Source organism: Lissotriton vulgaris, chromosome 9 (genome assembly GCF_964263255.1).
Source record: "Lissotriton vulgaris chromosome 9, aLisVul1.2, whole genome shotgun sequence".
Classification (NCBI taxonomy): domain Eukaryota; kingdom Metazoa; phylum Chordata; class Amphibia; order Caudata; family Salamandridae; genus Lissotriton; species Lissotriton vulgaris.
Genome location: NC_141697.1, coordinates 948,456,034 through 948,483,856, shown reverse-complemented (window position 1 = coordinate 948,483,856; position 27,823 = coordinate 948,456,034). Strand labels below are relative to the sequence as shown.

The window sequence follows — 27,823 nt, the reverse complement described above, 5'->3', positions numbered from 1 at the left end:
AAACTCATACACTGTTAAGACGTATTCCTTGGCACGCATTTTGGTGGTGAAGCACTTTTCCCTCCTGTTTTTTTTTAATCCTTATACTTACAAGATGTACATGATAACGCCAATTGCCCAGCAATCCACGGGTCGCCCATATCGCTGACGCCCAACCACCTCTGGAGCTGCAGTGGGAACAATATGAATGAATGAGAGCTGTATACATCATAAAGCACCAGTCTAAATCAAATTCCTTTGGTAGAAGATGAGAAAACATTAGCAGAGTGCTAAAACCACACCAACGTAAAACATGCTGTGCTAGTGCATGCTGTTTAGGGCTGACAGTATTTTACTCTCATTATTAGGATATGAAATGTTGTATACACATTTTGGATGTTGTGACCCTTTTAAAAGGAGGGCTTGCGGCTAGCATATGAAAGCATACTTCTAATTACGTGAAAATATAAATTTGATAAACACATTTTTATTAGCTTTTAACAGCCATGAAGTGGCCAACTGTGTAAGTGTCACAGATATAGTACGTAGTATAACAGATTCATATTGCAACCATGAAAAAGACATACGTATAAATGATGATTGGACTGCCAAATATGGAAAATTGAGTACATTGGGTCATAAATTCAGCCACTTTCCCCACACTCCATCACACTTTCGGGGGCAGCCCCTTGCCTCAAACACCACTTGTTCCTGTTGGACACACCAATCACTACTGTCAAAGGGTAGGGGAGGAGGGACTTTTTGCCGCAACATCACGCTTTGCAACACGGAGGGCTGTACCTAGAAAGGCCCTTTCAGCCCTAGTGCCACCTGTGCCCTCAAAAACCTCAAGAAGGATCAGAAGGAGGGAGAGGGGTACTGCCTACCCTGGAACCTCAGCAAGCTCTTTAGTCAATGTAGACTAGTATAGTTGTATTCTCGCACATGACCATACCATATGAAAGAACTCTGCTAGAGTGGTTGCGCACCGTGAGCAGGCGGTATCGGAGCAAAGGCTTGCCTTGTATAGGATCGTGGGAGGAGATAGGTTGCATAGAGATAATACATTTGTATTAGTCAAAGTTTAGTGGTGTTAGTGAGCTCACTGGGCCATCAGGGCATCACACCAATCCTCCTCCTCAAAGGGACCCAACCAACCCTGTCATTGGGTCGTGAGGTGGCTAAGTGAACCAGGTGATTCAGAAAAGGGGGTGGTGATGAAAGATCAGGGCTTGATCCATTAGTTTAGTCTGCCCTGTTCCCATGATGCACTGGGCCACGGACAGACTGATTTGCATATAGCCAGGTTCTGAGCTGGGATGGTGCAGTGAGATAAATAATGGTGATGGATCAAGCCCTGATCTTTGGACTGGGTAAGAGTGGTCTGCTTAATTCAGACACTCTGTTCATCACCACCCCCTTTTCTGAATCATAAGTGAACCAGGAGCATTTATAATGAGGGTTCTGTAGATTGCAAACTCCACCATGACCCAGGCTGCCCATTAGGAGTTTGGCTTCTAGAGGGTTACATTCGGGGAAGGGCTCTGCGTTCTGGGCATGGCTTTGAAGGGCATGTCTGATTTGAAGATACCTGTAGAATTGGGTATGGGAGAGGGTGTATAACTCTTAAAAGTTTGAGAAGGAACATATGTGTGTCCCTGACCATATATCTCCTAATTGTGAAATCCCAATAGCGTCCATTCTTTAAAGCCAATGAGAATCATCACCTCCTTTAGCCAGGTGCCGTGCCATAGGGTAGTTTGTTGTGTAAGTTAACCGTCCCTTTCCACATGACACAGTGCCTCCTGCCAGGCCAGAAACCCCCCCCCCGTATAACCAAAGGCATATGGAAGGGAACCAGGGAGCCATTCAGCAGAGCAGAGAGACCTAACAGGGAAAGTTCCAACTTATAAGCAGGGTCTGACCTCCTCCATTAAACCAGACGTGAATGATGAGAAGGTGGAAGGCGAGATAATAGAGGTAAAGGTTGGACATGCCTAGGCCACCATCAAAATGGCCTCGTTGGCAGTGGGCGAGTGCCAACTGTGGCAGCGACCCCTTCCATAGAAAGGTCCGCACATACCCTCCAGTCGCCAAAACCATGACTTAGGGACCTGAAGATGTAGGTTCTGAAAAATGTAGAGGAAACGGGGCAGTACCATCATCTTGTACAGTGCTATATGGCCCATTTGTTTAAGGGGGAGGTTTTGCCATTTCGTGAGTTCTACCTTCACATTATTGAGCAGCGGCTGCAAGTTGAGGTCCCAGATGAGTTTTGGATGCAACGCCACCCACACCCCCAGGTACTTAAAGCTCAGCCTGCGAAGGGGAATGGATGACTGCCAGTCAAAGCAGTCCCTTGAGGCTGCCAGGGGGACCAGCACAGATTTGGAGGGGTTCATCTTCAGGCCCAGGCCTTCTCAAAAGCCTCATGCAACTGGAAGCATCAAGGGCCACTCCTTGCTGGGTCTACCAAGTAGAGGAGAAGATCGTTAGTGTATAGGGCGATGTTGTCTATGTGGTTGACATCCCGCCTCCACCCCCTGTATCGTGAATCCCTGCGGATAAGTTGGGCCAGGGGTTCCATTGATAGGGCAAAAAGGAGAGGCGATAGGGGGCAACCCTGCCTTATTCCATGGTTTATGGGGAAGGAGTCCGATAGAACTCCGTTCACACGCACAAGGGCCCAGGGGTGGGAATATAGGACACCAACCATGTTCCGGAAATGCAGACGGAAGCTGTCAGTTTAGCACCTTTTGGAGGTAACCCCAGTCCACCGTTTTGAGCGCCTTTTTAAAATCAATGAGAAGTAAGGCTAGTGCTTGTGATAAGGCGTGATGGTGAGCTAGGGCCACATGAAGGTGTCTAATGCAGTGTTGTGTGCCTCTCTGCAGCATTGGTCTGGATGCACCAGAGTTGGCAGCACTCCTTTTAATCTATTAGCCAGTACCATGGCAAAAACCTTGATTACGCAGTCAAGTGGCGAGATGGGACCGTAGTGTGTACAAGATGTGGATGGGGGTTGCATCCAGGGAATCACAACTATTGTGGTAGAGTCTAGGTCTGCTGGGAAGGAGTCAAAGTGACATGCTTCTTCACATAGTTCTAGAAGCTGGGGAGCAGTAGGTCACGGTATGCCACAACATTTTCCAAGGGGAACCCATTTGGGCACAGAATTTTCCCAGGGGTCAGGCCCGACAGCGCCTCCTGAATCTCCTCCACTGCAAGGGGTTTGTCCAGCAGTTGGGAGTCCTCTTTGGAAAGGGCCGGGAGGATGGCTAAGTTCAGGAAGAGACTATGTGCCGTTGGATCCCTGTCTGCCAGTACAGAGTAGGGTTTCTCATAGTAGTGGGCAAAAATCTGGGTGATTTTGGGTATGGAGTGTTGCATACAGCCTGTCTTGTCCATGACCTCTGGGACTATCCTGTTTACTTACTAATGAGACTCCAGCCAATAGAGCAACTTTCCATTTTCATCCCCCTAGCCGTATAAGTTGGCCGTCTTTGTGTCCCAAACGAGTTTAGCAGTTTCTAGAGAGTGTTGGCATATTACTTCCCGGACGAGGCATTGCTTCAGGCTCAAGCCCGATCCTCCAGCTGGGTGATGATGGAGAATCGCTCCCGCTTTTGGGTCCTAACTAAGTGTTAAGCAAATCCATGCAGGGTGTCTATTCGGCGGACCAGAGTGTGCTCACTCGAGCTACAGTTCCTTTGTTGTTAAGAAAGTTTTATATAGCGCATAGATGCCCAAGGGCTTCCCAGCCCTTTGGAGCAGGAGATAGCCGTGAACATTGAATCATCCCAGGAACAACCATGTCCTTATTTTTTTCCTAAAGCTACGCTCGTCCGTGAGAAGCCTTAGTTCTTTAGACATGGAATTCCAGAGTTTTGGTACCAAGTGCGAGAAGGATCTTCCTCCCCATCTGGACCGCCTTATCCTTAGTTTGGTTTTGGCAAGGTGATCGGAGGAGGATATTAGGGCTCTTTCCGGTGTATATGGTGTGATAAGTGCCTTGAAGGGGGCCGGCCCTTTGTCATTCAAGGCCCTGTGTGCTATGCATAGTGCTTTAAATTTGACTCAGGCCGGTACTGGCGGCCAGTAGAGTAGTCTTAAGGTCTCTTTCACTGATTCATACCTGGGTATGCGTCTAAGTACCCTGTCTGCTGCATTTTGTACCACCTGCAGCCTGTTCAACACATATTTGGGTGACCCCAGGAAAAGAGAGTTCCCATAGTCCAGGCGGGAGACCACCAGGGACTGCATCACTGTTTTCTGGGTCTCCTCTGGAATGAGGCCTAGAATTTTACGGAGCATCCTCAGTATTCCAAAACAGGTTCCTGGCTTGTGTTTCCATGGTGAGGTTATTGTCTATCCACATTCCTAGAATTTATATGGACGGGCGGACAGCACAATACTTTTGGCCAATCAATGGTGAATCATGGTGGGAGATTATTACCTTGGAAAATAAGTTCAGTTTTGTCACCATTTAGGTTTAGTCTACAGCTTGTCCTCCAACTCGCTACCTTTTCCATGCAGGGAGCCACTAGGTTGTGTTTCGAGTTGGGGCCCTCTGCCACTGTGACTACTAATTGGGTGTCGTCAGCATAAGATACGATTGACAGTCCAAATTCCTGGACAATCTCAGCCAGAAGTTGCATATATAGATTGAACATAGTAGGACTGAGGGCGGAGCCCTGTGGCACTCACATGTAACTAGGGTGTCAGAGTAGTGTCCGCATTCTCTGATCTGAAAAGATCTGTCCTTCAGAAATGACACTATCCATCTTAGAGCGCTGTCTTATATATCTGCTTTCTCTAACCTAAGAAGGAGTGTTTTGTGATCCACTGTATCAGAGGCTGCACTTAAGGCAAGCAACAGGATGGCAGCAGTACCTCCTTAGTCGAGGATTTCCTTAAGTTCCTCTGGGGCAAGTAGTAAGGCAGATTTGGTGCTATGTAATGGTCTGAAACCCATTTGGGTCTGGTGTAGCGCCTCATTCTCCTCTAGGAACTGGGACAGTATATGGTTGACTTATTTTTCTGCAATATTTCCTAGGATGGGTAGGAGTGAAAAGGGACAGGCATTTCCTAGGTCTGTTGGGTCTAGCTGCTGCTTTTTTAGTAATGGCCGGACTATGGCGTGTTTCCAGGCTTTCGGGACTTTCTCTTGCGTAAGAGATAGCGTGAGTAACTCTGTAAGAATAGTATCTACCCCCTGTATCAAAATATGTGGGGGTATCGGGTCTTTAGGGGAACCTGATTTAATGCCTTATAGTATCTTAATTATGGTGTCTTTATTTACCGCTGGGAATTGCGTTAATGTGGGTCTCGCCATGTGCCCTGTGGAATCCTTTGTATTTTGAGGGCCTGGGTTATCTATTCTCCCTAGAATGGAGTTGTAAATATTTTCAACTTTGTTTTTAAAAAAGACTGCAAGTTCATTTCATCTCTCCTTAGATGAAGAATGCAGAGATGCATCAGGTTCTATTGACTCGAGGAATTTAACCACCTTGACAAGTTCTCTGGAAGAGTGGGTGGCCAAGTTTATTTTTTCTTGGAAATATCTGGCTTGGGGTATTTTAATTTTATTGTGATAGTATCTAATCGCTTTCTTATATTGTTCCTCAATAGTGATATTGTATGATTTCCATCAGGTCCTTTCAATTTTTTTACATGCTCTTTTCAGGGATGCAAGATGGCGATTAAACCTGGTTGTTTTCCTTTGTGTCCAGTTAGTCCCTGTTCTCTCTTTCTTACTGCAGTGTTCTGTTGTGTCAATGAGCCATTTGTCACAGAGCGAATCTGCTTTCTCTACATCCCATGCCATTTTCAGGGTATGCCTTTCTAATGACCTGGTCAATTTTTCTGGAATGGTTCTAGTCCATTTCCTGCCTAATTTAGGTGCAGGGCTCCCTGTGTTTTGTAAATGCGTATTGGTGAGCAATAGAGGGATGTAAAAATGAGCTGAGCAGGGCACTGGTATGGGGTGGCTATTTCTAATTTAGGGTCGTTGGTAAATATTGCATCTAAAATATGCCCTTTTTCATGTGTTGCTGAATGCACCAGCTGACTAAGCTGCATGGCATCCATTTCTTAGGTGAATCTGTTGGTGGTGGGGTTGTTTTGTTTATCTAGGTGGATATTACAATCGCCTAGTACGGTTGTCACACTTTTGGTAGTGATACTCTCGGCTATAAGGTCGGGGAAATGCTCCAGAAAGGTTTTACAGTGTCCAGCTGGTCGATAGATAAGCATTCCTGAAAAGGTTTGGATGGGGGAAAGCCTAATGCTGAACAGTATGGTATCGCAGTTGAGAAGGGGCTTAGGTGAGAAATTGCAGCTGTAGATATCTTTGTACATGATGGCTACTGCCCCCTCAACTTTTCCATCTCTAACCTGTCTACTAATGTTAAATCCTGTAGGGAGGGTCAGTACTAGGTCTGGAGTGGACCATTCTTTGAGCCATGTCTCGGGCACAAATAAGAAGTCTATTAGAAGTCTTATCTCTGTTTTGTGTGCTGGGATGGATCTGCAGTTTATTAGCCCCATTTTCCATCTTACTTTCCCATTTATTTCTGTTGGGGACCCCTTTAGACGAGTGATCTCCTCACTCACCGTGCATTTGCAATGGGTGCACATGTTCTTTCTTCCTGCCATGCATTGTGTTGCGACTGAGTTAGCAGATTGTGGGGTGACAATTCATTCAATTATATGAGATCTTTTGAACTGTATCTTATCACTCCTTGTGTTTCAGAATCATAATGAGCAGGGTTCCTGGCCACGTCTGGACGAGGACGAGCGCCAATGGCTTGCCTTTAGCGCACTAGCGGCGTGCCCGCTGCACGAGTCCACGTGCCATGCAGCTTTAATGTAAGCCCCCGGAAGTATGAGTGCCAAACTCCGCCCCGTCACCCCTGCTCTCTCCACGCAATCGGACAGATCGTGGTGGACCGGAAAGCAGAACAGGGAAGGCGGCGAAGTGAAGATTAGAGGTAAGTTAGTGCAAACACAATGGCAAACAGATTAGGAATCCTGTTTAAAACATTAAAATCATTTAAGATCTTAAAAATTGAAAGGGAGAAAATCACTCTGCTTACAGGTGCCAGAGAACCTCCTGTCAGCCGCTGTGCATCCGCGCTGCCATGCTGCTTTAATGTAAGCCCCCGGAAGTATGAGTGCTAAGCTCTGCCCCTTCACCCCTGCTCTCTCCATGCAATCGGAAAGTCCGTGGTGGACAGGAGAGCAGAATAGGGAAGGCGACGAAGCTTAGATTAGAGGTAAGTTAGTGTAAATACAATGGCAAACAGATTAAGAATCGTGTTTAAAACAGAGATTGAAGGTTTTTTTTCAATGGGTGAACAAAGGTTTTATCTTGGAGATACCATGTGTTAATACGCCACATAGGTCCATTGCTGCGGTGGGATGCCTAATGCGGAGGAGTAGTGGGGAATGATCCAAGATCCCCCTGGGTAATATTTTGATGTGGCTCAGTGTCTGGCAGCCCAGGGGAGGTAAAAGAATCAGGTTAATGCGAGAGTGCGTGTGGTGAGCAGCTGAGGTGTACGTGAATTGATAGAGTTTATGAGGCCAGGATCTCCAGGCATCAAAGAGGCCCCAGGACGAAGTCCAATCCGCGAGGAGCCGAGTCCTCGGGTCCCTGGAGGCAGCAGGACCGGTGCTATCCAAGGCAGGCACAGGGACTGCGTTAAAATCTCCCCCAACACTGTGAGTCCCCGGGGAGGCGGGCAAGAAGTGTCAAGAGGTCTCTAAGGCAGAGTGACAGGGTGGCTGGTGGTACATACACACACAGCAGCACGATCACCCGGGGCTATAAAACACCCGGGGGGGGGTAGGGGCAGATACGACAGCGAGGTGGGTGTCTGGAAGACTCTAAAACTGTACAAGGTTGTGGAATCGGGTCACAGTGAATGATATTAGGTGTGTCGATACCTTGCAAAAGGGAAAAAGGGTGAGCAATAAATAAGAATATATGAAAATATTCCCCACCTCCAACTCCCGCCCCTCCACAAACTTGTACCCTAGAAGTATCTGTCACCCAATAAACCAAAACAATGGAGACAGCAGTGAGCAACACATTACTGAGTCTTAGAAAGCAGATAGGATGAATCTATTTGGTGAGTGGATTTGCCAAATCCAACTGCCTCTGAGCACTGATGATCATTCTGACCAGGAGGCGTTAGGCAGGGGACCAACTCTGCCAGTATGGGATTTGGTGGGACCAGGCGATGCCCTCCATGACCAGTCCCCGTACGTGAGGATGGACAGAAACTGGACTGCTGGAGTGGTCCGAGTCTGGCTGAGGAACTGAAATGTCATTTAAAAGTGAGGATGTAGAGGGCTCGACTGCTCGGACGTCATCTTCCTCACCTGCTGTAGGATCTCTGGTTGGGCCCCCAGAGCGCCGGGGCTTTGTCCAGGAGGAACCCAAGGGTGAAGCTGAACGAGTCCCACCACGTCCCCTCAGGGTGTGGTTGCGCTGTCCCTGGGGTCGGGGTAGGGGTAGGGGGTGAGGGACCAGGTCATCAGGTGACCCCCGGTCGTTGGCAGAAGGTAGAGAGCGTCTATGTAGAGGTCTCTCCTCCGTAAGCCATTGCCACGCCTATTCGGGCATATCAAAGAACCTGGATTTATTAAGAAAAATAACTTGGAGTCTGGCTGGGAATAAGAGACAGTATTGGAGGCCCATGTTCCTCAGTTTTTGTTTAACATCTAGAAAGGATCGTCTTAGTTGCTCTACTTCTTTAGTATGGTCCGGGAATACAAAGACCTTAGGGCCGCTATAGTAGAGGTCTGGCCGGGTGCGCTCTATGCAAAGGATTGCGTCCCAGTCTCGAAAATTCAAGATGCGGACGATGATTGGCTGCGGGGGGTGGGGCACCAGGAGGAGGCCAGTGATTAGTGGGCCTTCTCGAAGCTGCCCCTTAAACAGACTCAGGGATCCCAATAACGAGGATATTATTAGGTCTCGAGCGGTTTGCTGCATCCTCGGCGGTAACCTGGAGTTCTGACGTGCGGATGAGGAGTGTGGAGATCTGAGACTTAAGGGTTGAGACATCATCTTCAACTGTGAAAATCCTGGACTCCGTCTCCGTGATCCTGGCAGTAGCTTTGCGGCGTTCCCAAGACAAGGAACCTGAATTCAAAACACCCGGCGGGAAGTCTGGGTTATTGGCCAAGGGGGTCAGGAGAAAGGTGTAAACTGGAAAAGCCTGTTTCCTCCTCACAGTTTGCCAGTGGGCTAGTCAGGTATGCCCAATCTACTCTGTTGAATGCCTTCTCTGCATCCAGGGAGAGAAGGAGCATTGGTTGGGCACAATGTTTGGGCACAACATATTTCCCTCCTACCCTACATCGGAAAGATGACGGAGAAGCACGTAAACACCCACCTATCGAACCACCTTGAAGCAGTAGAAGGCCTGGACCCTTCTCAATCTGGGTTCAGGCCAAATCACAGCACCGAATCAGCCCTACTGGAAGTTACTAATAACATCAGGTTGACACTAGATAGTGGGGGCTCCATGATTCTGGTGCTGTTGGATTTGTCTGCTGCTTTCGATACGGTGTCCCATGAAGTGCTTCTCGGTCGTCTGAGGGGTGTAGGGTTGGGAGGGACGGCCCTGTCCTGGGTGGAAAGCTTTCTTTCCTGTCGCTCCCAAGAAGTCAGGCTGGGCTCCCACAAGTCCATCTCCAGGGAGCTCACCAGGGGTGTGCCACAGGGCTCATGTCTTAGCCCCACATTATTCAATGTGTATGTGGCCCCCCTGGCCGACTTAGTAAGGCCATACGGGTTTACCCCGATATCCTACGCTGATGACACCCAGCTGATGTTCCCCTTCAAAACCTTCTCACCTGCCCTGCAAAAATCCTTCGCGGAAGGCATGAGGGCTGTGTCATGCTGGATGGCTGAGAATTGCCTGCAATGTAATGTGGGCAAAACAGAGGTGTTACTGTTTGGGGAGGCAGCAACACTCTGGTCTGGGGATTGGTGGCCCACAGAATTAGGACCTGTTCCGGTCCCAAAGCAGACTGTCAAAAACTTGGGGGTGTTATTCGATCAAGCCTTGACTTTTAAACATCATGTCGACCAAGTTGCTGGCACCTGCTTCAGAGCCATTGGACTTTTGAAAAGGGTGTTTCCTTATATACCCGATGGTCATAGGAAAACCCTTGTCCAGGCACTGGTGATCAGTAGATTGGACTACTGTAATGGCCTTCTTTGGCAACCAATGAAGGCCAATTAAAAAAACTACAAGTAGTCCAAAATACGGCGGCGAGGCTTGTTCTCAACCTCCCATCCAGAACTCCCTCCCGCCCTTTACTAGCTAAACTTCACTGGCTGCCAGTGCGGCAACGTACAAAGTTCAAAATTCTGTGCACCATTCATAGGTCTCTGATAGGAAAGGGTCCTAAATATCTGACAAAAGCTTTCCTTCCCTACGTGCCAGGCCGATCACTTCGATCGAGTAATCGGTACCTATTACAGGTCCCTAAAATAAAAAAATCCCGCCAGGGAGGTCGCGCTCTGGCATACGCAGGACCCACCCTTTGGAATGCCCTTCCCCTTCATCTCAAACTCATCACCAACCACTTATCTTTTCGTAAAAACCTCAAAACCCACCTTTTCACCACCATTTAATCAGTTTGTGTTTTACCTTTCTGTTTATGACTAGCCCGGGGTTAAGCACTCTTGTTTCCATCTTAAGCGCAGAGATATCCCTTCGGGGATCTATTCAGGCGCTATAGAAGCACATAAATAAATAAATATAGAAGCACATAAATAAATGTTGCACTACATCTGCCAGTCCCGTATTGTCATTAGCCTGCCTACTGTGGAGGAAGTCCAATTGCTGGGAGCAATAAGAGTAGGCCACTTAGGTTGGAGTTGGGCCACGAGTATTTATGCAAAACATTTTACCTCACTATTCAGTAACGCAATTCGCCTATAATAGGAGCATAACATTGGCTAGTCCGGTTTCAGAAGGATGGTAAGGTGGGATCCCAGCATTACGTCTGTAACTTACCTGAACATTAATAAAAGTTGAAATCCTACGTCAGTTCAGTAGTAGTAAAGTTGAGAAAAATCCTAATTTTAAGACTTTCGGTATTCGCAGAAGGCATTTAGGAGTCCTAAAGTTAGGAGTCCTAACTTTACTACTACTAAATTGAGAAAAATTCTAATTTTAAGACTTTCGGAATTGACAGAAGGCATTTAGGAGTCCTAAAGTTAGGAGTCCTAACTTTACTACTAGTAAATTGAGAAAAATCCTAATTTTAAGACTTTCGGTATTGACAGAAGGCATTTAGGAGTCCTAAAGTTAGGAGTTCTAACTTTACTACTACTAAATTGAGAAAAATCCTAATTTTAAGACTTTCGGTATTGACTGAAGGAATTAAGGAGTCCTAAAGTTAGGAGTCCTAACTTTACTACTACTAAATTGAGAAACATCCTAAATTTAAGACTTTCGGTATTCACAGAAGGCATTTAGGAGTCCTAAAGTTAGGACTACTAAATTCTGTGAATACCGAAATGAGTAAGTGCCTTCTGGGAAATACCAAATGATAGTAAGTTTAGGATTTTGTCTTAAGTTAGTTCTGTGAATCGGGCCCACAGAGTTTTCACCTTCTTTCTGATGCACCCTTATTCATATCCTTCTTATGCCATATTGAACACTCTTATTCGTGTACCCTGTTGATGACTGTGTGGCGGAAGCTCTTAGCAAATCCCATCTTCCCCACATAGTAAAACAGCTGTCTTGATGAAGGACTCAGTGGGGTGGTTGCAGAGCTGCTTGCACTGTTTACGTTGCAATTACTATACAGACACATATGGAGGCTGTGGATGCATTCCAGTGTTGTGCCAATATTGCCATGGTCCATAAAGCAAGCATTGAGAATGGTCTTGCACTCCCCTATGTCGCCACTGCACCTGATGCCTCAGTGATAGCTAAGCCTCATGTCACTAGCATCTGAGATCTTGGTCTTGGGCCAGATCGCTGAACCCCAGAGTAAGGTGAAAGAGACCCATAAAGAGGGAAGATCAGAGGCAGGGGGACCAAAGGACCAATACAGTTCTTGAGGCCTGGTCTTCAATAGCTTACTTGGTCCATGCCTCCATGCCACCTTCCTCTTCACACAGCAGATGTGGACAAATTATTAGGATTACTGGAACACAGCACCCGTTTCAAGCTATCAGTGAAAAATATACTACAAGGTAGGAATTATGCTCGATTTAAAGTTACTCTGCACAACGAGGAAATGAATAATGACTACCATATATTTTAAAATTTAAACAAAAATACATAAAATCGAAATTCTAGGTTTGCGGAAATCCCACCATCCATCCCCTGAGATAAAGTCACCTGAACCCGGCTACTTACCCAAGTACTCTGGGGTGCCACAGGGCTCCTTGATGAGCCCGTTCTCAAGCTTGGCCAGATGAAAATCACTGATTACAATCTTAGAGTTCTTCAGGCGGTTGTAATAGAGCAGGTTCTCCAGCTGAATTTAGAGCAGGAAGACAAAACAAAGTACCCCAATTCAATTTACACACAGTAAAAATCTATGTATCTCTTCAAAAAGTGTTGCGGCTCACCAAGTCAGTGAAGGCTATGTGTTCTGCTGTCTTGATGAAAGACCACTTCACATATTTAGAGATTTCTGCAAATCAGAGATACCTGCCTGTTGCTGCAGCAGTTGTTATGAAGGTTGAATAGTTTGCCAATTAGGGGTCTTGTTTATTGTGTCTACTTGGCATACCATCTTGTTTTTCAACAATAAAGGTTTAGGACATTGAATGTCTTCCTAGCTGGGAGCAGGAAGCCTGACAGGAAGTCTAGTTATGGCCACTCATCCCCAACTAGGTCAGGGAGAGTGCCACTGTCACCTGGCATTTCAGTAGGAGTTGGACTATCTGGTCATGGGTTTATGCCAGTAGAGCTGAATGAGGCTCAACAATGGAAACCCAACGGATACCACCCCTCTAAATGGGATGGGGAAGCTACAAATTTGGCAGGGTTGGTTAACTGCAATACATGGTGGCCCACGAACTTCATGCAGCTCTGTACTCTTCTTCTTTTCTTAACCTTCTTCATGTAAGGAAATCATTCACTTTGGTGCCAAAGAGCAATAATGACAAGTCGATGAGTGCACACAGGTAGTTATTTTCTTGGAAGCAGAATCAAAATGAAAGTCCATCAACACCAATGTAGACTGATAACTATAAAAGAGGTCGCTTACATTTCTACTAATACTGATATTGTAAACCAGCTCCCACAATCTCATTTGAAATCCTAGCTTCCAAATATAGCAATAAATCATCTTCCTCCGAGTGACTATGGTAATCCATACAACTGCCACAAAAACCCTTCCTTGACTCCACCATCCCATTTTTTCAATGAATATTCCTACCACAAACTCTTCCAACTGCATGCATCCACCCTCGCGTGTCTAGAAAAATGTCAACCCACCAAAAGAGAGAAACATGCAAAAGCTAGAGTAAGACATGTCAATCTTCTTTAGAAAACATCAACAAACAGGTTGTAGAAGAGGATACCGCCACTTTTTGCCGTTGCTTTTACAAGCCTACCAAAATGTATTTGGTGTACTCTGTTCACCCCTTGTCCTACCACAATCCCTCTCAGTCACTCAACACCTTACTAGATGTATGCATTATTTTTTATTATACAGCAAAGATCTTTAATGGTCTTCTAGTCTTTGGCATTTTCCCTTTTTTTCCTACCAAAATCACTTGCATGCTTTTCCTCCGCTACAGGCAATTATTCCTTGTGAGTGGCAATATTCCTTTGAGAGTGCTAGTTGGTTCTGAAAATGGATTTGGACTCTTTCTTGCAAGTTATCTGATGTGTACATTGTGATATTGAAACTGAATGGATATTTTGCACTCTTTTTTCCACTAACAATGTAAAAAGGGTGCGAAATTCCTGATTTGCAAACTGAAATGCAAATCATATTCAGAAAATGATGTACACTGCTGGTAGTAAAATTATTATTCAGATCTCTTGTAAATGTAAATGTGTGTGTCTTGTAAAGTGCACTGCTACCCGGAGGCATCCTGGCGCTATAGACCGCTGGGGAACCCGTCCTGGCTTTCCCTGTGAGATGTTCCCTCCTGGGTATCTCCAAGGTGAAACCAGGCATCCCCGGCGGTCTGGGGGGGCCATTGTAGAGATGAGGCAAGCTAATGCCCAGAGTTGCCGAGTGTGATCACTGGTTAGAGTAGGCACCGAGGCGAGAATTATCGAGTCCGCTGACCCTGGTTCATGATCCTGCGGCGTCGGGAATTGAACCCTGGTCCCGGGCCGTCCTCTGCTTCCGGGTCTGCCGCCTCTAACCAGTGAGCCATACCACTCCACTCTCTGGGACAGACTCTGCAGTTAATCAGAAATGTGCCTTGTGAAAGCAGACACTATAGTCAAATGTATTTTCCTATGGGTCTTTCTATGTAAGAGCCAAACACGGGCCTGATTTACATCTTCGCACTAACGGACCAGCGTGTGGGAATCTGTCTCATTGCACATCTTCCTCATGGGAATCGGGTCAGGCATCCCAAAGTGTTTCACACAGAATATATTTTTAAAGTAGTACAGGTCCCTTAAAGGCTGTTTCTAAAAAGTTTAGCATTTGGGAATGAGCAATGAGGGTCTGCTGTAGCACCCTGCCTAATTAATGTTCATTAGTGAGGTTATTTTGCAGTCCAGAGTTTGCAATCAAACACTGATAAAGCTTGTTCCTATCATCATGGAACCATAAATGGCTTAATTAATTATGAGCCCAATGTGTACTTTGAATATTCAATGGATGTGTGTGTTTGTGAACATGCTTACAGGGCACTTCTCCTTTGGGGAAGTGTTGATTTTGGTGTTGCTGCTTATAAACAGCCATTATTCAGAAACTGAAAGTGGGGACAGGGAAGGGGGACAGGAGATGAAGGAAGGGAAAGAAGGATAAGAGAAATGGGAAGCACATGGGAAAGCATTAAGGAGGTACTGGAATGGAACAATGCGAGGAGAGGCACTATATATACACTTTGATTATCATAACAGATTCTGGGGCAAGAAGTGGACTGGGAAGCCTCACGAGGCCTAAGCTGTATGCCCCTTGTACAGATGAGGCTGGGAGTCCTTCGACCAGCCTGTGAACATAAGGTGTGAACAGGTGTGTGTGAGGAGCCAACATTTATTCAAAAGTTGAATGGGAGACCATAGCTGCTGCATAGAATGTGCCCTGCACAACTCAGCTTTAGATACCCATTTATCCAGTGGCAGCTGATAGGGAACGGGGTTGGTGGGGGTGGGGAGAGAAAAATATTTTTAAAACCACTTACCTTTTCAGCCTTGTCTCTTTGTTGCCTCTCCCCTTCTCTTCCTGACTCTGCGTTTGGAAGAAGGAGGAAACACACAGCTCCTCAAAGTCAATCACAGTGCTGCAATTGCATTGCAGCATTGTGGTTGGTCTGAGCATCGTGATTCGGCACTCAGACAGGGAGAGGGAGCCTGTGCATGTTCTACACCCAGGCTGTACATTATAGCTAGTGGAGAACATGCAGAGTGCTCATGACTGTTTGGCCAGCTCGAAGATGGCCGGCCAAATAGTCATGTGCACTCCAGTGCAAGAAACCACTCCTCCTCCCTGTGCCACTAGCCCCACTCCACCCTAACCCAGCCCAGAAGCAACCAAAAATAAAATGATGATAACGTTGTTATTTTCATTTTATTTTTCCATTTTTCACTGCTCTGAGACGCTCCTCTACCTTAGCAGAGGAGCGGCACCTGCATTTATCATAAGAGATGCTATTAAGGAGGATTTTGAGCACATAAAGTGGGAGTGGGCAAATCTTTGTGTTTCCGTAAAATATCATAATTGTCATCGGTATGCCTAGATGTGGGTTTTGTGCTTGTTGTTCCACTGGAATCAAGTTGCAAGCACTGGTGATGCTCTAGTAGTCCGAAACAAGTCTGTTACCATTTGTGTTTCTGTATGGAGGGAACCTGCCCTTGCAGTTTGGGCAGGAGCGGCTCCTCCGTTATGGAGGAGCGTGGCCCCACTGCTGGAACCAGCAGATGCATTCAAAATTAAATGCTGATAAAGCAATTAATAAAACTGCTTTATTATCATTTTATTTTACTTTGGAGCCAAAGCCCAAGTCTTGAGGAAGGGGCCATCAGCAGCAGGAGGAGTGATGGACATAGGGCACTGCAAGTGCGCATGTGGGTTTGGCCGGCCAAACCGGCATGCACACTAGGACATCTCCAGTCTGTTGCTTGGAGATATCAGCAGGGCTCGGGAGCAGAGGCAACACTTCTTTTTTGAAAGAAAGAAATGAAGCATAGGGATCTCACAAACGTCTCTAGCAATGCCCTTCTAGTGCCTTTGAGTGTCTTTCACTTACACCCACTTACATAGCTTTCTAAATCCCAGTATGTCTTGATGTTGCAATATAGTTGTAAATAGTTTCCACTTGAAGAACTCTTGGATTACCTTGAGATTCCTGTGAACGATCTTCAGTGAGTGGAGATAGGCAACCGCCTCAAGGACCTGCCGGATAACGTTGCTGGTATCACGTTCCGAGTAATAACCCTGGTCCAAGATCCAGTCAAACACCTCACGGCCAGTGGCTCTGTTAATGCGAAAAGCACATCAGGATGCAGGGTTACAGAACTGTGGCAAGTGACAGGGAGATGTTTATATTGCTGTAACCAAACAAAACCATGCATGATGCAATAATAGGTGTTTCAGGTGTGGTAACACTGTGGTGGGCCATAGTAAATAGTTCCAATAACTATAAAGCCATATGCTTGCAAGGTAACTAAGATATTTCAAAGAAAGTTTCTGACATGAGCTTGTTAACAATATGGGGCCGATTTAGAAGTATTACCACAGGAGTTGTCTTTTGTGCACTTTTACTAGCATTTGTGAGTCACCCCCAAGCATCCAACACCCTATTATCAATAAGCAAAGACGACACAACCTTTTCCAATTGTACTCATTGAATATGAATATTACCTGAATATTTCAGTTTTTGATTTTCAGACCCAATTCACAACGGCATGTAGAAGTACTTAAACAACTACAAGAGGAGTACTACTTTATGTTCTGCAAAACGCTTTTGTAATTAGACTACTTTGTTTAAGTTCCACACCCATTCAAAGGTTTGCATGTTATGGTAATTGCGCTTATATTTAAAATACGTTTGTTTGATTTCAAATAAATCTTAGGCATCATTACTTATCTACATCATTTAATACATAATTAGCTCCATTCCAAAAAAGGAAACAGGAAATAAGCAATTCATTGACTCCCTGAATTCATATACATTTATTTAATTGGCTATTTTTACAATCCTTTGAGGATCCATCACATCTTAGATGTTTTAAGCATAATAATCTCAAACTGTGTTAATAAAAAATTATATGACCCAGGCTTTCAATGAATCTTTGCATAAAAGACAAAAAATACTTTTAACTGGCTGTCCAAAATATGACATGCAAGCAAGGGTCCTTGACAGTTGCACACAAAAAAAGTTTGTGTGCTGGGATCGTTGAAATGTCATAGCTTCCTAACACAAGATATGCTCTACACATCATACAAAAATGGATATTGACAGGTATTGTTTCTGTAATGGAGAAATTCGCCCTTAAAGACTAAACTTTAATATCCTTCTTCAATGTTGCTTTAAACGTTGTTACATTGGCCAGCTTGTCTGCCAATATTTCATCCAATCTATTACAAAATTGAATCCTTTACATAGGAGCCAGACTTACTAATCCCTGTATCACAGTCAACCAAACACAAGTTCTTAAAGGGCCATCCACTGTGGAAGAAAAAACAGTTCTATTCACCCATTCTTTTATCAGTAATTTCTATCAAGCAGGCGTAATCTTGTGTGATTTCATTAATTTTGCTTTATGCTTGTTACATGAGATTTTCAAAATTAGACTATTACGCCATATTGCATAATTATGCACTATTCGATTAAAAAATGTAGCGCACTGGACCACTTGTTTTGAGGGTCATCGTCTTGTTTTATTTAGGTGAAATGCTATAACATTCCACAAGGTTGGGTTGGCTCGCTTGTTATCTTTACACATTTACAAAATAATTGTGAGAAGTATTAGGTGATCTGAGGAAGAGGATTTGCTCATAATGTTTTTCAAGAGAGACTCTGAAGTTGAGAGAACACCCTCTGAACACTTTTTAAAGAACGATCTGTTAAAGAGAAGTTGTTATATCTTGATTTAGGTGTAATGGATTCTCTCCGTAGTTTCCCTGATTCCTGCTGCTCAGCCAGTGTGTGAGATGTGATGGAGAGTTGGTGAGTGCCTGGCTTGGGAGAATGTCAGTTGGAGAGAGTGGGCTGATCAGTAGGATGTTGCTCCTGGTGGGGTATATGCATAGGTATATACATTCATCTTTATCCTGTAACTAAGAGTTATCTTATTCAATAAACCTTCATCATATAACCTATGTGACCTGCCTACCAAGGAGCTATCCTTATTTGCAACTATGGCGATAATTGGAAAAATAACCTACATGTGAAAGGAGATTTGAGGAAGAAGAGAAAGTCTGCACGAAACAAAGAAAGAGAGTTTGAAGACAGGAAAACAAAATAGATGCATAAAGAGGAAAGTGGGACAGATTCTGAGCCCTCCCAGTGTCTCAACCCATCAGACAGCCTGCAGACTAAGGGGTTGGTCTTCTTGTATGTACACTGAAAAAGACCTAATGTGCCTGATTAAATGGACTATAAATGCTGAAGATATGGTTTGCTGAATTCTATGTGTACAGATTTGGACAACGTATCTGCAACCCTGATGTGAAAAATTGAGTTGAGGGAGCAACTCGAGTCTGTATTTCTCCAGCATTGAAAGAGTGGTCAACAAAGTGTACCTACTATAGCAGCCGAGTTAAGCTAAGCATCGCTGTGGGGGTGTTATTCTCGGGAAGGATTGAGCCCCATTAAGTGATGGTGAGAGCGCATACTGAGGTGCTAGGGGGCGCATGTTGTGTGTTTTTATTTAAAGCCGCCCTCTATCAGTGTGTGTAACGCGCACTGAGGTGCAAGGGAGCATGTGTCCTTTGTTGTTATTCAACATATACACTTAATCAGCGCATGTGACTAAACTGCAGCTGCAGGCCGTTGTGAGGTAACTTGCTGCAATCAGCGTGAGCAGGGGAGGGAACCCTGGCATCAGCTCTAGCGTGAAGACTTCCCCAGGGGCGGTTGTGACCAGGAGCGCGAGTTGAACACTCACATTAACTCCCAGCTGAGAGAAGGAGCACCTACATCAGTTACACTTTCTGTAAGACGTGTGTGATCTTGTGATTGTAGTGCCGGTACTCACATTAACTCCCAGCTGAGAGAAGGAGCACCTACATCAGTTACACTTTCTGTAAGATGTGTGTGATCTTGTGATTGTAGTGCCGGTAGCGTGGGGGGTGGGGGGGGTGACAACCTAAGCCACAGAGTGGGGCCTGACTGAAACAACAAACGACACGCAGACTGGCTAACTGTTATGGGCTGAAGACCCGAGCGGTCTCGCGCCCATTTATTTATCTCTGAGGGTGGTCCTGCCCCCAAAGTGCTTGCGTGCATGCGTGCTTGTCTGGACGGGCCGGGTGGCTCCGTCAGTACATCCCTCCAAACTCACGGATAAAACAGTCCAACCTATGGGGATTCAGCAGTTGTGCCGGGGTTCCAATCATAGTCTTTAAGTCTCTGATTTGGAGTTGGGTTGGGTCGGAGGTTGTACTTCTGGCACCGAGGCCTCTAGGCAATTTCCCCTTCTCCAGACTGGCATGGTGGATTTCCGGTCTCTTCAGGGAGTTTATCTCTTTGAATGTTCCGCTCCATTTCAGGCCTCGGTAAGGGTTCCTCCCTTGTGCATTGAGTTGTCGGTATCTCGTTATTTCTTACATCCCAGTCTTCACACTCTGTTTCTTCCAACATCTGCTGGGAAGTATCCCTTTCTTTGGGTATACGTTTGAACCACAACACATTTCTTGTTACTGCTCTCATGCAGCGGGTCGCAGATATCATAGTTCCTTGTCCATTCACGATTTCCCATATCTCTGGTTCATATGCCGTATTATATTTCCAGTTTGGATATCTGTTTTTGAGAATAACTTTGTCGCCAACTACCAATGACCTTGGTTGTGCCCTTCTGGTCTGACTTCCTCTTTCATTGATTTGTCGTCTCCTCTCTTGAGTAGCGTGTTTGTCTAGCACTAGTGGGCGCCATGATGGGTCTGTTGGTACGCAGTCTCTTTGTACTCTCCGAAACAGCAGATGCGCTGGGGCACACTTCGTGGTGCAATGAGGTGTATGTCTGTATGCGCCCAGGAATTTAGATAGGCACTCCTCTGGTCCTTCCTCTTTTTCTACTCCAATCCGCAGGGCTTTATTCATTGTTCGCATAAATCTTTCGACCTCACCGTTTGCCTGAGGCCACTGTGGTGTAATTTTCCTGTGTCGGATGCCTCTAGCTGTCAGGAAAGTTTGAAAGTCTTTGCTCTGAAAAGGTGGACCATTGTCTGACCGTATTTCATCTGGAAGGCCCATCATCGCAAATATTTTCTCAAACGCCACCTTGATATGTGTGAAAGCGGTAGAAGGTACCACCTCCACCACTGGGAAACGTGAATGGGAATTAATTACCACTAGGGTGTGTCGTCCATCCGGGAAAGAACCGAAATCAATGCTCAATTTTGATCACGGAATGTGGCATGGATCTTCAGTGATAACAGGATGTGGTACTGGATCTTGACTCATAATGGTGCATGAGTGGCAGTTGCGAACTTCTTCTTCCACAGCAGAGTCTAGGCTGGGAAACCACACCTTGGTATGCAAACGCGCTTTTGTTTTAGAAGCTTGGCGGCCTTGGTGGGCTAGCCGCACAACTTCTTTTTGGAGGCTTGATGGTATCACAATGGCTGAGCCACGGAGAATCACACCATGGAGTCCTATACTTAATTCGCTTTGTGCCTTCCAGATTTGTTGCCGGAAATGTCTGTTCTGCAGTTGTGAGGGCACTAACTCCATCAAGGAAGTGTTTCCAGCTGCGGTTCATCAATGTAGTCTTCATCCGACTGAGACATTCGTCTTCCTCCGTGGCTTTTCCAATGTCTTCCAACGTGAGGGCGGCTGGGCACGCTTCCTGCGTTATCATTTTAATGAATTCTTCGACCTCCTCCATTCCTTCCCAGTCCTGAGTTTGGGACATGGCACTCGGGTGACGTGACAGGAAGTCTGCCGGATTGTCGGCTCCTAGGCGGTAAATTACCTCAAATTGATATGTTTGTAACTGAACAGCCCACTTCTCTATTCGCGGAGGGGCAAGTCTCATTGTCCCGGCAAATAGTGGCACCAGTGGTTTGTGATCTGTCACAACTTTAAATTCATGACCGTATAGGTATAAATGAAAATGGTGGCATGCCCACTTTATAGCTAGAGCTTCCCTTTCAATTTGGGCATATCTCATTTCTGTTGGGGTTAGGGCTCGACTGGCGTAAGCGGTGAGCACCCACTCATGTGATTCCGTCTTTTGCATGAGGACGGCCCCAAGTCCTACTGGGCTTGCATCCACGATAACTTCTGTATGTCGATGAGGTCTAAAGTAGGCCATGATCCTGTTGTTAATCAACGCATCTTTGATGGCTATGAACGCCTCGTCTTCTTTCGCCGTCCACATCCATGGATGTCCTGTCTTTGTCAGTACACGCAGGGGTTGGGAAAGAGACGCTAGATTCGGTATAAAGCGACCACAATAAGTGGCCATTCCCAGAAAACTTCTGACTTCAGTTGCTGAAGTTGGTTTCGGTGCAGATCTTATTGCCTCTGCTTTCTTTGGATCGACTTGTAGCCCGTCTCTTGAAAAGATATATCCAAAGAACTCTACCGATTCTTGGTAAAACGAGCATTTTTCTCGATGGAGTGTAAGACCTTGATCGACTAATCGCTGCAAAGTGGCCCGGAGGTGGACGTGGTGCTCCTCAAGTGTTTTTGAGAAAATTAAGATATCCTCACTTAGGTTTATTACGCCGGGCAGCCCAGAGAGTGTTTCTTTTATGGCGTTCTGAAAAATTTCTGAGGCGGAGGATACGCCAAAACTCAAACGTTTGTAGCGTCGGAGCCCTACATGTGTTGAAAATGTGGTGATATTACGGCTGTCCGGATGCAGTTCGAGCTGGTGGTAACCTGCATTAAGGTCCAACTTTGAAAACCACCAAGCCCCATTTAAGTCCGCTACAATATCATCCATGGTGGGCGTCAAATGCCTTTCTCTCTTTACTGCCTTGTTTGGGAGGTGCATGTCAACACATAATCTTATAGTACCAGGTTGCTTTGGCTTAGTCGCGACAACAAGAGGGGACACGCGTGGCGTTGGGCCTGATACTTTTTCAATAACGCCAAGTTCTTCAACTTTTTGCAACTCTTTTTCCACCTGCGGCCTCAGGTGAAAAGGCACCCTCCTGTGTCTCAGCGTTGCTGGTCGCACTGTGTGGTCTATATGTAGTTTGAAAGTCTTTCCTTTTAGGCATCCAAGCCCCTTAAATAACTTTGGAAAAACCTTCAATAGTATGTCGGCGTGAAGTTCGTGCACTTGATTTGCAAAAAACACCAATTGGAGGTCTTCTGCCGTGTGGCAGCTGAGTAAGGTTCCGCATTTCCCACCAGTTACATGGAACTTTGTCATCACTTCTTGTCCGTTGCAGGTTACCGCCACTTCCATGACTCCACGCAGAAGAAGTGGTTCGTCACTGTCATATGTGTATATTTTTGCCTTTGATGGTGCAAGGAGTGGACGTGGTGTCAGCCTATCATACTGAATGCTGTCCATCACATTCACGGATGCCCCTGTGTCAATCAATGCTTGAATCGGAGAACCAGCAATGCTGACTTCGCACATCGGCGGTGGCCGTCTTCTTGAACCTTCCCTTCCTACGAATGAGACGAAGTAAACTTCATCGTCGTCATCCTCCAGGTGGAAAATGGACCGTGATGCGTCACTGCAAGGTCCTGGGTCTTCGAGTGACAATTGACGTACAGCTTGGGTTGTACCTCTCACATTTGTTCCTGGTCTGCGTTGACCACTACTACGGCACACTTTCGCAAAGTGGTTGAGCTTTCCACAATTTGAACATGTTCTTCCCTTTGCGAAACACCTTCCACTAACTGAATGTTCGATTCCACAATTACCACAGACGGGGGTCTGCATTGTCGGGGTGTTCCTTCTCGGCGCTTGCGGCCGCCTACGGATAACATCTACCTGTTCTTCCTTAATGACTGGGCTCCGGGTAGTTACTTCAGGATGGTTCAGGGCAGCCTGCATTTCGTCGGCCCGTGCATTGGAGAGTTCGTGCGACCGGGCTAACACAAGGATTTCATCAAGCGTGATGCGTGGTTGTCTTAGAATGAGACGTCTGAGCTGTACTGATCTGCATCCTTGAATAAGTTGTGCACGTAATTCCTGTCGTTGATCCGGCAGTTCGCAGGCCGTCGCAAGCTTCCTGAGTTTCGCGTAGAAAGTGTCGATGGACTCTGTCTCTCCCTGGCGGGCTTGGCGCAGTTTAAACCATTCATAATCAGGGTTGACGCGGGGGTCAAAATGGTGATTTAAAGCTGCAACTGCGGCGTCATAGTCATTTGCATCTCTTCTATCCGGCAGTGTCTCAAACAGCTCGTAGAGCTTATCTCCTCCATAGCACAACAAAAGTGAACGTTTTACTTTTCCATCTGTTTCTCTGACGCCTACAAAATAGTGGTTGAGTCGACCGATCCACAGGCGCCATCTTGCTGCCACTGTAAATGGGTCTGACAATTCACTAAAAGGTGGAAGTGGGGCAGCCATGCCATGACCAGGTGGGGCAGGCGCGTTGTTTGCGTCCGGATTCGGTGCGGGTATGTTGTGTTGTGGTGCTGCAACGTTTAGTGGTCCAGCCGGCTGTATAGTGGGTGCTGCTGCAGCTCCGTCTCCATTTGTGGCTGGTGTTTGATTCATTCTGCTTATCTCTCTTGCATACAGTTATACAGATAAACTCTGAGTGCGTCAGTCTGTCACTTTGTGTGAGAAATATTGTGTATTGGCAGTTTGAGCCCTCTTGGTCTTCGTTCTTTTCTTTTCCTTTAAAGTAGGAAGTAGTTCGCTGTTAAGCACGTTATAGAAAACTGGCTTTAAAATATTTTATTGCATTTTCCTATTTTTTCCCATGTACGTTATTGTTGCAGTCTTGTACTTAAGCTGATAAGCGAATGTGTCACTATGTGAATAGGCTTATGCTCTTGGCCTGAACTGTTTCTTTGCTTTTTTTTCCCTTGATGGCCGACCTGTCTCCCCAAGTGACACTGTGTTATCTTCCTTTTCTCTTGTGGGTAATTTCTGAGGTGATTTTATTTTTATATATTCTCCTTGCCGAGGAAAAAATGTATTTCCCTGTGAGGGGCTCACCTTGATGCCAGGTAGGCACGGAGACAGCGATCGGTGCAGTGGGTGTAATCACTTTAACCCTCACAGCGACTCTCCTCAAGCCGGGGGTGCGAGTGTAAAACCGGCACCTCTACTCGTCTGCTTTCTTTTACGAGGCGCGGAAGATCCCGCCCTACGTCGCCAACATGTAGTGCCGGTAGCTTGAGGTGGGGGGGGTAGGGGGGATTGACAAACTAAGCCGCAGAGTGGGGCCTGACTGAAACAACAAACGACACGCAGACTGGACCCCGAGCGGTATCGCGCCCGTTTATTTATCTCTGAGGGCGGTCCTGCCCCCAGAGTGCTTGCGTGCGTGTCTGGATCGGCCAGGTGGCTGCGTCAGTACAGTGATATCATTGTGCCAATGTGAGGGCGCCATGTTTAAACAGGGCACTAGCCATAGGACTTAATTATTTTATGAAAGCACGAAGACAAGTCGGGAAGGGCTTTGACTGTGTGCCTTGCTACAGAGCTGCTGGGGTCACTTGTCACGGCGTCAGAAACACCAGAATCTTCATGCCTGTCACGGCTTGGATGTGTTTGGCAGTGTCAACATGCGTCGGAACATGGTACTTTTATATGTCATGGAAAGGAAACAGATCTGATTTTGAAGTCTTCTGGACAAATGTATCTCACATCATAATGGAGTCTCACTCATAATTGGGTCTTTGCTGCACTAAGTAAAACGAACTTGCAGAAGAAAAAAGGTGAAGAGTTTTCATGTGACTAATACTAGTACTGGGTAAGCCTGAGCCTATAGTTGGTTACTATTTTAACACCTGTTCGGGTGAGGCGTTGCTCACCGGAGTGGAGAGGGTTTGCGATGCATCCAGATGAGGAATCTCTCACCAGGGTAGAGGACGTGTCTAATTTTGCAGGAAATGTTGTTAAATCATCAAGTGTATATGTTATTGTGATATTGAGTATTTAAGTACTATGTCATGTTATACAATGTTTGCGCAGGGTTATGAAATGTGGGTTGCCAGTATTGTTTTGCTTAAGCATACATGTGTCTGCTGTTGAGTGTGTATAGTAGACGGGTGAGTAGGCACTCATTTTGTGTGGAAAATAATTGTTAATGTTGGTACTGCCATACTGTGTTGAATTTGATAAATGCCATGATAAAATTGTGTATGCAAGAGAGTGTGTGTGTGTGCATGCAGTGTGCCTGCATGGTATTCAGTGTAGAGAAAGGATAAGCAAGGGTGAGAGATATGTTGCATTCAATTTTATGTAGTATTCTGTGGTGCAGGGACGAGCGAAGGATTGAAGCTGCCCTTTGCCTACTGTTGTTACGCATGAGTGTGGTTGAAGGAGACCTATTTCCAAATGTATGTAGTGCCTGGATCAGTACGAGTGAGAGTTGAGATACTCTTTGCCTACTGCTTTAGTAAGGGTTGAAAGATACCCGTTTTGTTGTGTGTGATTGGGGTTTTTCCTAAGTTTAGGTAGTGTCCTGGTGCAGGGATGAGTGAGGGTTGAAAGATACTCTTTTCCTACTGTTTGAGTGAGGCTTGAAAGATGGCCATTTTGTTATTAGTGAGTGTGGGTTGAAAGAGACCCATTTCCAAATGTATGTAGTGTCTTGTTCAGGAGGAGCGAGGGTAGAAATATACTCTTTGCATACTGTTTGAGAGAGGGCTGGAAGATACCCGTTTTGTTATGCGCAAGATGTCCTGTATTGGGATGAGTATTGTTGGAAATGATTCAAGATAAATTTATATAGTCACAAGATTCCCTGTGTTTGGGAGGGGAGTGTGGGGTGAAAGAGACCCTTTTCTATGGTCACAGGATGTCCTGTGTTTCGGCGATGAGTGAGGGTTGAGAGACTCGGATGTGAAAAGATTTTCTCTCTTCTGTTTCCTGAATTATTTTATTATTTCTATCTTACGTTTTCAGACGTATATTTTTCTTATTATTTTCTAAGGGGTGGAATGTGTTATATTCTGATTTACGTGTAATGGATTCAATCCCTAGTTTTCCTGCTGCTCAGGCATATGAGCAATGTAATGACATTTTTGGTGAGTGCCTGGTTTGGGAGAGTGTCAGTTCGCGAGAGTGGGCTGAGCAGTGGGATGCTGCTCCTGGCGGGGCGCATGCATAGGCATATACATTCATCTGTAACCAAGTGGTATGTTATTCAATAAATCTTCATCATATACACCTACCTGACCTTCCTACCAGGCGCTATCCTTATTTGCAACAGAAGTGTAATTAAATTTAGAATATGATTGAAAATTGGGTGTTTGTTGTATCCTCTCTAGAAACTGCATCATTGGCATTTTTTTCCTAATACACAATTAAAAGAAAAAAAAGTTACTAATCACTCATTGCATCTAATCTTCAGTACTAGAGTAGCGCTGCTCGCGGAAAGAGCTTCAATTCCTGGTCAGGGGTAGTTAGCATTATATAAATTAAATATGCAATTGCAATATAATAGTGCCTGCTGAAACAGTTTAAAATCCCAGCGCTTCAATGAAGCAGAAAGGTACAGTTTTGAGAATCGGTTTCATCTCAGCCACTAGAGGGTGCCATGTGCTTATAAGAAAGGTTTACGGTGTCGCTTTCGAGTGTTACTGAACGTGATTCGAGCGTCCCTTGTCACCTAGATGTGCTAGAAGCCTGCAGGCCCAGGGTTAGATTTTTAACAAGAACGAGGCCCAGGGTTAGATTTTTAACAAGAACGAAGCCCACGGGACTTTTCACGTCCCGCATTATGTCAGTTCAAAAGTAACACTTCTGCATTGTAACTTCCAACTGGCGACCAGACCCCGTCCCTGAGAAAACAATCCAAGGAGATTTCTAAAATACGGTCAGGGACAACATTCGAAGGCCTTCTAGAGTTTCCCTCGTGGGTCATACCCCTGCCCAGAATAGTCCTGAATCGATGTCAGTCTAAATCTAGAGACACTCTCGGGGTGAAAGCATGGATTCTCCACTCAACACAGCAACATACAGCAGCATCCCATCAATAGATGTCAGTGTTGGGTGAGAGAATAATCGTAGTCACTTCAAGTGATACAAGGAACATAGGCAGCTGAGAGCAAGCTTATGACCTTGATGCAAAGAAGCTATCTGAGTCCTGGGACACAGTCTGTTCTCTCTATGTTTTTTTCTTTCCAGGTTACCAGTTTGGCGTCACCTTTGCAAAACTTCCCACAAAATGATTTTGCTACACAACCAGTGCACTTAGGGCCAGATGTACAAAGGTATTTTGCGGGCGTAAATGGGTTTTAGACCCGTTTGCGCCCGCAAAAAAACAGTGGCCCATGTACTAATCCTAATTTGCGAGTCGTAAATCAATTTGCGACTCGCAAAATAGGATTAACGACTCGCTATTA

At 45.6% G+C, this 27,823-nt stretch overlaps 1 protein-coding gene across 1 annotated transcript in view; it reads right to left on the bottom strand.

The window, feature by feature from the left end:
- The window catches only part of CAMKV (CaM kinase like vesicle associated), a 594,306-nt gene that overhangs the window by 56,107 nt on the left and 510,376 nt on the right, over window positions 1-27,823 (bottom strand). Inside the window, exons 5-7 of the mRNA XM_086938801.1 lie at window positions 16,498-16,636; window positions 12,378-12,498; window positions 92-167 (exon numbers count right to left, since the gene is read on the bottom strand). Of these exons, the coding sequence (XP_086794927.1) occupies window positions 92-167; window positions 12,378-12,498; window positions 16,498-16,636 (336 nt within the window). The remainder of the gene's footprint in view (window positions 1-91; window positions 168-12,377; window positions 12,499-16,497; window positions 16,637-27,823) is intronic.